The sequence below is a fragment of the Herpailurus yagouaroundi genome, unplaced genomic scaffold (assembly GCF_014898765.1).
Source record: "Herpailurus yagouaroundi ecotype Mexico unplaced genomic scaffold, PumYag 88217, whole genome shotgun sequence".
NCBI lineage: Eukaryota > Metazoa > Chordata > Mammalia > Carnivora > Felidae > Herpailurus > Herpailurus yagouaroundi.
The window spans coordinates 1-10,389 of NW_024421273.1; the positions used below are offsets into that span (position 1 = coordinate 1).

The 10,389-nt window shown below is 41.5% G+C and overlaps 1 protein-coding gene across 1 annotated transcript; it reads left to right on the plus strand.

Annotated features, from left to right (window-relative positions):
• Nucleotides 1-6: 6 nt before the first annotated feature.
• LOC121026366 (myosin-8-like) lies at nucleotides 7-2,768 on the plus strand (the record flags this gene model as incomplete). Its single annotated transcript, XM_040469238.1, has 4 exons — nucleotides 7-63; nucleotides 325-429; nucleotides 552-647; nucleotides 2,507-2,768. Coding segments are annotated over 4 exons (411 nt in total), but the record flags the coding sequence as incomplete, so codon positions are not given.
• Nucleotides 2,769-10,389: the final 7,621 nt, after the last annotated feature.

Genomic DNA, 10,389 nt, shown 5'->3' on the forward strand with positions numbered 1-10,389 from the left:
GACGAGGCTGAGCAGCTGGCCCTGAAGGGCGGGAAGAAGCAGATCCAGAAACTGGAGGCCAGGGTGGGTCTTCTGATGGCACATTTCCTCATTCCAATCCAGGGCCTTTTGAGGACCTAGTGCTGCTGGATGAGTGGGGCATACAGAGATGGAATGAGACACATTCCTTGCTGCCAAAGAGCTTTTAAGGGGACAATTAGACTAGGGCATGAAACCTAGATATAAAACAGAGTGAAAGAAGCACCACAGGTCATTTGAAGAAGCAGAAATCCGTTGAGTGAATGGATCGCAGTAAATGTCTTTAAAATGCCCACGTTTTTACAGGTACGCGAACTTGAAGGAGAAGTTGAAAGTGAACAGAAGCGCAATGTTGAAACTGTCAAGAGTCTACGCAAACATGAGAGAAGAGTAAAGGAACTCACTTACCAGGTAAGGAAAATGGCTAGTCTAGGTTTTCACCCTAGTTTGCAAGGGATCAAAAAGCAAATGTACAACAAAATGTCATGGTGTTTGTACTCTCAAGAGACTCACTCTTAAAAATATTATTTCAGACTGAGGAAGACCGCAAGAATGTGCTCAGGCTCCAAGATCTCGTGGACAAACTGCAAGCGAAGGTGAAAGCTTATAAGAGACAAGCTGAGGAAGCGGTGAGTTCCGAACCCCTTGGAGTGACTGAGCAGCCTCTGGTCTCAGATATGGCAGAACCACTTCATTTAAGGGATGAAAGAAAAGGAGGGTATGGTGAGGAAGGATCAAAGGAAAATGGCCAATGACATTCTAAAGAATGAGAAGAAACCAACCACTCAAGGAGCCAGGGAAAATGGTTCCAGGGAAGGGCAAGAGCAACAAAATGCTTTTGAGTGGAAAAGAGTCTGGTTCAAGGAACAGAAAGAACCACGGAGAGAGCAGTAGAGAAGAGGCAGTAGAGTGAGGTAGGAAGCAGATCACAGGGTCTTCTAGGCCCTGGTAGGAAGTCTGGATTGTATTCCAAGTACAGTGGGACCCTGGGAAGCCACAGGAGGGTTCTGAACTGCTCAGTCATGCCTGGGCTTATACTCTTTAAAGTATATTCTGGCTACTTTGTGGAGAATGGACTGTTGGGTAACACAGGCAGTACAAGGAGACATTTTATGAGGCTTTCCAGGAGGTCCCATGGCTTGTGTTAGAATGGTGGTGGAGCAGACAGAGTGGAGAGACTCAAGACACATTCTGGAGGGAGAAACTACTGGATATGCTAAAAGGTCGCCCTTGGGAGGCGAGAGAGAAAGGAAATCAAAGGCAATTCATCCAGTCTGTGATTTGAATAACCAGGTGGATGGCACAGCAAGGACTAAAATGCGGAACTAAGAGAGGAACAGATTCACAGGGCAAGAAAGAAACAGGAATTCTGTTTTGGAAACACTGAAATACCACTGTATACATAAGTGAAGGTGACAAGTAAGCAGTTAAATATTAAGCCTGGAGCTCAGAAGGTCCCGCTTATGTTCAAACCACTGAGCTCAGAAGATCTTGGTTATGTTCAAATCAACAGATTCTTGGCACTCCACCTTATCTCACTTCTCCAGCCTATGATTTATCTTAAATAATAAATATTGCTGATTTCCTAAGTATTTAAGTATGGGTATATATATATATATATATATATATATACCTACTTATCACAAATTAGTTCCTCTGTCCATGAATGGTTTTCATTTTTCTGCTGACCTCTAAGGTCTGGGGCAGGGAGTGGGTGCGGTGGGGGGGGGGGGGGGGGGGTTGGTGGTGACAGAGAGACTTAACATGTCTCTCTGGCTCTTACTTTCCTCATCTATAAGAGGAAGATCTAAGGTTTTTTTTCAAGCTCTGTTATTTAGTGATTCTAAGTTTTATTAACTTCAAAATTTGAATGCCACATTATGGACGGCTGTCAATGAGCCTTTTAAAAAAGGACAATTACTAAAGACTAAACCCGAACTGGCCTTCCCAAACTCACTGATTATCTGTTCAAACATAATCAGAGACTACTCAAAACTATTTTAAGAAACAAGTTTTCTTTAATTTGTAAACTGCATTAAGTTGTAATAATTTATATTCAATGGGCAATAATTTATACTCCAGGCTATTAGCTCAGTATAACACAGGTGGTATACCTGCATTTTTAGAAGGTTTGGTTTCATTCACCAGACTCAGGGGGACAAAAAGTTTGGAAAACTGACATATTTAGTAATGGCTCTAAGATGTTTACATGTTAAAAAGGAGAACTTTTAGAAATCCTGGTGGCAAATGTCACCTGTCCCTCCTTGTTATCCATGAGTTCAAGAAGCATGCAAGGAAAATTAAAAATAAAAAATAAAATAAAAAAATAAAAAAAAATTCAAGAGCATTTCTCTAGGTTTTTTTTTTAAAAAAAAGGTTTAGTAGAGTGAAGTCTTTTCAAGTAAAAAGAAATTTGAGACCCACTGACCTAAGAAACTAGAAATCCTGACCTTTTTTCCCTCCTAAATGCATTTCCATTCATTCTCAGGAGGAACAATCCAATGTCAACCTCTCCAAATTCCGCAAGCTCCAGCACGAGCTGGAGGAGGCCGAGGAACGCGCTGACATTGCCGAGTCCCAGGTCAACAAGCTGCGGGTAAAGAGCCGGGAGGTCCACACGAAAATCATAAGTGAAGAGTAATTCAACCAAATGCTGAAAAGTGACCAAAGAAATGCACAAAATGTGAACATCTTTGTCACTCTGTTTTCTACTCCGGAGTTTTGCAGATAAAAAATTTATCCGCAAATAACTTGTGAGTCTCTCTTTCCACCCGCCCCCCCCACCACCCCCGTGTCAATTAATCTTTTTCTGCATCAAGAAGAGAAGGAAAGAGATTTTGCTTATATCTTATGGAGAAGGATTTAGTCACCAAGAATAAAATAGGATAGGAACAGCCAGGCCAATCCGTGTTGGTAAATGCCCTAAACCCCCCTTGTCCCTGGGGAGGGGGGAGCAGGTGAAACTACAGGTGGGCATTAGGTGTACACAACATGGAACATCTGATAAGTCTCACTTGGTAAAACATCAGCTAGCTATCAGAGAGGCTGATTTCTATTAACGAAGTAACTTATTTTCTTCATAAGATGGTAGGAAATTCTTGATCCCAAGATTGAGTAGAAATAAATTAAAACACTAATTAGCTACATAAAATAAGTGAAAATATAAAACGTTTGGATTAGACCCTCAACAATATTAACAATGCAAACTCTCCACTATAACTACGTGAACTATTAATTTGGGATTAGGGATTCCTTGAGAGAGAAATATTCTGTATATTTTCTAGTCCTTTTTAAATATGAGAGATTTTTTTCTTTTTTGCCACTGCGATATGTTTAGTTATTTGTTTTCCTGAGCTCCTCCCTCGTTGTGAAACGAGAGTTAAGAATGAATATATTTGCAGTATTTGTGCTCATTCTGGAAAGTTCGGTATCTCTTACAAGGCGTTCTCCCAGTACTTCTGACAGCAGTGGAAGGCCAATTAATCTTTTTTTCAGTCAGTTCCCCCTTCTCATTATTTTCTCTCTGGCTTGCGACGCTGTGCCTTTCTACCATGCTGCAGCAATTGTCCTCATCATGATTAGAATTGGTATCACTACCAGGGAGCTACATGTGCGGGAGGTGGCATGGGCCTCCTCACCTCATTTTTAATAGACAAGGAGCAAGTAAAACAGCAAGTATCTTGTCGACCAGGAATGTAACAAAAGAACATACGAGAACCATACACCTCTTTAAAAAAAATTTTTTTTAATGTTTATTATTTTTGAGAGAGAGAGACAGAGAGCAATCAGGGAAGGGGCAGAGAGCGAGGCAGACACAGAATCCGAAGCAGGCTCCAGGCTCTGAGCTGTCAGCACAGAGCCTGATGTGGGGCTCGAACTCACAGACCGTGAGATCATAACCTGAGCTGTAGTCAGCCACCCAACCGACTGAGCCACCCAGGCGCCCCAAGAACCATACACCTATTTAAAAAAAACAATACCAGATTACTTTTTTTTTTTTTTTTTTTTTTTTAAACGATCTAGTCAGTTAAATTATCCGGCTGCACTCCTCTGGACCTCAGCTCCTGGGGGAAATCCCTCTGGGTTGATATGCACCTTCACTTTTTTTTTCTACTGAGCCTTAGAGACAAGTGTTCATCCTAATGCTGCATCCTGAGCTGTACTATAAATTAAAATCTACCCTTCCCTGATAGCAATGCTCCCCTGGAAGCTCTCCTAAGAGGTGACCTTTACTCTCTCAGGCTCTGAGAACTTAAGTTCTTAAGGAGCCCTGAGCTACAAGCAATATCCTGCCTCCATCCCCAGTGCTGCTCATCCTCTTGTAGAGAGTTCTTCCTTCTTTGAGATTCCTGCTGTTCTGCTTATCCCCCACACCTGCTGCGGTCCTTGACTGACTTCCTTCAGTACGATTTTGGCCCTTCTTCTCTGATCACCCAATTTTTCCCACATTCCTGGGAGATTTCCTCATCCATATGGATGATGTCTCTAGCCCAGTGACTCCCATCCTCCACTGCCTTCTCGTCCCCTGCACCTCGTCCACAGTCCCACTCTGGAAAAGGCCCCAACATCACACTCACCAAATCAAGCACCACCTTTCTGATCTTCCAGCTTGCATGTTGCCCTATCCCTAATCTAACGTTCTTATTTAACCACACTGTACCTCCAATAATCTCTGACCTTTTATTTCTTCCATATTCATTAGCCCCTTTTGCTCTCCCAAGCAAGCAAAAATTCATTATCTTTTGTCCACTCTCTTCACAAAACCCCAAACTTGCTTGCCATCTCCTATCCCCTGCCACACTCAAGTGGAAAGAAACCAAACCTGAATGAATGCAACAGTTCACTGCTCCACATTTCCAAGGAAATGGTACCAGTATAAATTCCCAATCACGGACCCTGCTGGGCCTTCGGTGCTGGAGTTATGCAGTCAACTTGCTCAGTCCCTCTAGTTCTATTTCAGATCTCTGCTCTCCTCAAATCTCCATTCCCTGCCTTTGGCCCCAGAAGATGACCTCACATCCTGCTTAAAAGAAAAACTAGGTGCTCTCAGATGCCAATGGCCTCCCATTTCTGCTGCCAAGCCATATTCATCCTTCGAATGTGGAGGTCGCTCCTCCAATTTAAATTCAGGGCCACCTCATCTGCCTATTCTAAATCTCATACCCTCCCCCCTTCTCAGGATATACAGTGGACACTCCTTTTCTTCCACCTTCTTCTCAATATCTTGCACTCTACTGCATCCTATCTTAAAACTGTCACTTGACCCAATTCTTCACTCTAGTTCCTTTCTCATGTCTCTACTTTCTGACAAAATCTCTCAAAACTGTTACATATACACATTGCTGCCTTTCCTCACCTCCTCCTCAACTCACTCCAGGCTGGTGTTTGTTCCCTCCACGCCACCTAAATGGATCTCACTATGATCCTCAGTGACGTCTTCCTTGCTAAATCGAATGGACACTTCTCAATCTTTAATCACCTCAACCTCTCAATTGCATGTTACACATCTGACCATTCTCTTTTATGGAAATGTCTTCTTCCCTTCATTTCCAAAACTCTGACCTGCTTTGGTGTCCTTCATAGCTCCAGCTCTCCAGCCTCTCTCATTCTCCTTCATCATCTCATCTGCCTCTGTCTAACCATCAGAAGTTTTTGTGAACTCAATGTGATGTGGACCAAGTTTCCATCCTAGGCCCCCTTCTCCTCTCAGTTTACATTTCTCCTTGGATGATCTCACCTGCTCCCTTGGTTTCTATTACCATCCATAACGTATGGATTCCAAATTTACACCCCAACTCTAGTTCTGTACTCTGAACTCCAGGCTTGATGTCTCTGCTAATAGAAGAAACTTTAAACTCAACATGGCCAAAATTAATTCATGACCATAGCCTCCGATCCTTTAGCCTCTCTTGTAGAGAGGCTTATCACAGCGCATGGCAACGGTGATCATTCAGTTCCTCAATCTAACTATTTAGGAACCAGCCTTGAGACCGACCAACCTGTCCTTCACTCACCCATTTCCAATCGGTCATCATGGTTTTTTCTTCACTGCCCTGAAATATCTTTCAAGACCATCAACTCCGTCTTTTCCACCATGTTCCCCATCCAAACTGCCATCATCTACTGCCTGGTCTCCCACACAACTACTCTTCTTTCCTGAGTCTAAACCATTCTGACAGAATCTAAACTGCAGCCAGTGAGAGCTTTCTAAAAACAATACACTGGCCACATCACTGTCCCGCTTAAAGTCACCCCTCTTTTCTCATAGCATAAAGATTAAAATCCTGAGGATGGCCCTCGCCTACCCTGTAAGCTCCACCTTGTGATACACTCTGCCTTCCTCTTGTGTGTCTCAGCCTCACTGATCTCCTTTTTAGTTCTAGGGACATACTCTGAGCCTTCTCACCTGCCCTGGCTTCAAGGACCCTCTCACGTCTTACCTCTATACTTCGACTAGCTAGGGCCTATTCATCCTCTAAATCTGAGCTTAAATTTCACTATGTTAAGAAAAAGACCTAGACCCTCCCGAATAGGTCTGATTTCCCTGTTGTATGCTCTCTTTACTTATCACTTAACTAAACTGCAAATAAGTAATGTCATTCTCCCTCATTAAAATGGATGTTACATGAAGCATATATAGGTTTGGGGTCTTTCTTATTCACCCGTATATCCCTCCACTTGACATTGTGCCTTGACCAGAGTGTCTGCTCAATAATGACATTTTGGAAGTATGAATGAATGAAAATTTCCATACCTTTGAATTTGCTGCCTGCATGCCCTCCCCTTCTTATCCATCTGGCAAATGTTTACCCATTCCTTAAGTCTCAGCTTCGACATGGTTCCCTTTAAAGCCTTATTTAAGAGTCAAAGCATCCCCTGATAAGTGTTCTAGGACCTGCAGGTGGACGGAAATGTTCCTTTCCCGTACTTTCATCTCACTGTCCTATTCTCCTCACTTCTGCTGCTGCCTCTGACCATCATACTCTCACCTCCTCTTTTGTAAGTGCACCCTACTTATCCTTCAAGGGCACTGGCTCCAAGCAACCATCCCTAAAAGGAAGAAGAATCTCTCTAGAGCAATTACCTATACCTTCTCCTGTTCAATTATCCCTTCCTGTCTTCTCTTTCCCACCGAGATATTCTACCCCGTCTTATCTCTTATGTTCAGTTACTGCACCCTGGCCATGTCTCCTTCACAGTCACAGTATTTTGTCTTAACTCTCTCGTCCAGTTATTTCATCCTTTCTTATCTCTCTGCTCATTTATTGCATCCTGTATGATCTCTTCTGCCCAGTTATTCCATTCTGCCTTATCTTTCCCGCCCAGTTATTGCATCCTGTCTGATCTCTCCCATTTGTTTTTGCACCCTGTATTATCTCGCCTGCTCATTTGTTGCATCCTGTCTTCTCTTCCCCTCATTTATCGCATGTTTTCTTATCTCTCCTCTTCCATCACTGTATCCTACCTTGTCCTTCCCATTCAGTTATTGCATCCTGTCCTCTCTCTCTCTTTCCCTCTCATTTATTGCATGCTTTCTTGTCTCTCCCCTTCAATTACTGCATCTTGTCTTATCTATTCTGCTCAGATGTTCTATCCTGCCTCATGGCTCCTGTTCAGTTAATGCACCCTGTCTCTCTCTCCTCTTCAATTCTTGCAATCTGTCTGATCTCTCCTGTTACCCAAGGAAATTCCAGAATTTAGATTGATTAGTCTGGTTTACTCATTTAAAGAAAAAGAGTTGTATTTATTCACATTTTACTTCTGAATTTTGCCCAACTACAATATATATTTAGGGAAAAAATAGTTTCTTAAAACTTTTCTCTTACTTTCAACACCTTCAAAAACAATGGGCAACTGTTTACACAGTGACATGTATAGAAATGTAAAACATCCACAAACAACCAGCACAGGAATACTAAAAGATTTACTTCATTTCCCCTACACAACTGCCTCTTACTTCTTTACAATTCTCTCTTGTTGATATCCTGCCACCTGGGAATATAATATATTCTCCTCCTACCAGTACTTCCAATCGTGTAGAAGATACCAGCTATCAGCACGGACGGCAACACTTTATTGGTACTTGTTTTCTGGAATAGGAAACTTAGCACCATAACGTAAGACTTGAACAGAAAAACGATCCTAGACGTGTGTCTTGCTGTCTAACTGGAACTAAGAAGGACAGAGAATTTGAAAAGATTTAAGTTAAAATTAGATTTGTCCCACTGATTTATTTTTATTATAGTTCACCAATACATGGGAAAATAGATTGTCAAATATTAATTATTAATGTTGCCTGCATGGTGGGGACAGCACATGACTTCTTATACATAAGAGTAGGAATGTCAGCTAATACCTGGCGGGGAGCAAGAGTGAGCCAAACAACTACATACCAAGCCCTGGGAATCAGGGAGGCCCTATACAATGAAAGAGAATAATTAGAAAGAGCTGAATGATTCTGTCTCCCCATTCTTTTCCCATCTAGACTTGCTTCCCCAGGAATCTGTGTGCATCTGAGTTAATTTTAACACCTAGTAGGTGCTCCTGTATTCACTCTATTCAAGGAAGTGGAAAGGTGTAGACGGCTAGAAGGGGTGGGTGATAAGCGAGCAAAACTTACATGTCGTGTAGGGACAAATTATTGATGTGCTCCCAAGACAGAATTTCTGAAAAACACCTTCAAGGCTCTCCCTACATGCTGTGGCACAGAAAACACAAGTCTCTACATTTCTCTATCTCTTTAGCATCATGTACTTTGCATAGATTTGTGTATCATGGGCTAGTTTGCTTATGGCATCCTGGTTTTGGATATGCTGGCTTCTGGTGGGCAAGGTTATGGCATGTTCAACAACAGGACAACATAACACCGCATGCAGTTCTCATAAAATGCAGCTTTCACAAAATGTAAATCAGTAATTTGACGGGAGGTCTCTCATTTATCATTCTGTTAGCTGTTTACTTCTGGCATAGCTTTTATTGTGTCAGTAAAATCACTAAATAAACGTGGAATCTCAGAGTTGGAAGGGACACTAGAGGCTGTAGAGCTGGTGACTAGGTGACAGTCTTGGGGGCGGCCCTGCCTGGGCCGAGTCTCCGCTCCACCACACACACACTAGCTATGTGATCCTGGGCAATTTATTGAACCAGACTGAAGCTCAGTCCCTTTTCAGTAGACAGCATAATGGCATTTTCTACTCTTGAAGTTTGCATGAGGATCAAATGAGGCAATGCAAATCAAATACTGAGAATATACACGTGGCTCTTGGTAGACACTGAAGATACGGACCTATTTTTCCTTCACTCACTTCCCCACAATTGTCCCTGCTTGGAATGCTCTTCATTCAGATCTCTTCAGAGGTAATTCTTTCGCATGATTCAAGTCTTGGTTCAAAGAAGTCTATCTTGCTTGCCACACCAGTGTGGCCCCCTGCCTACAGTAATCTCTACCTTGTTACTCTAACTTACACTTCTTATAGCACGTGATATAGAATAAAAAATACATCTTTAACTTTTTTTTGAATGAATTCATTGTATCCACCACCCCCTTCCATCAAAATGTCAATTCCAAGAGAGCACGGACTTCTTTTTTTAAACTCTTGTATGTCTGCCCAATAAATACCAATTAAATGAATAAATACCACTATGGAAAGCATTTCTGTACATAATAATGAGTAAAAAACCAAGTTGAAGACCATCAGTATATATAATCCCATTTGTATAGATAAATAAATAAATAAATATATATATATATATATATATATATACACCCTATACATTTATATACAAATATGATATATTTGCATATAATACACTATATGTTTGCATGTGTAGAAAATTAGCTCTGGGGAATAGTTTGAGGTAGGTGAGTATATAGTCATCACTGCCCTTCTCATGATCAAGATCTGTACATTCACAAAAATCTCAACCTCAAGCATCCCATTCAGTCTCTGCACAAATTACCAAAGCATACAAGGAGAAATAAATAATCTGAATAGATGCACATCTATTAAGGAAATTGAATCAATAATTAATAAGCTTCTAAAACAGAAATCATCAGGTTCAGATAATTTCACTGGTGAATTCTACCTAAGATTTAAGGAAAAATAGTATCAATTCTCCACAATGTCTTCAAGAAAAAAGCAGAGGGAGCATTTTCTAACTCATTCTATGGGGCCAGAATGACCTTACTATCAAAACCAGATAAAGATATTATAAGAAAGAAAAACTAGTTCAGTGTCTCTTATGAACATCGATGCAAAATTCCCCAACAAAATATTAGCAAATCAAATCCGACCACATATGAAATAATCACACATCACCACCAAGCGGGATTCATTCCATTCAATCTCTAACACCGCCTCTTCTTCCAGC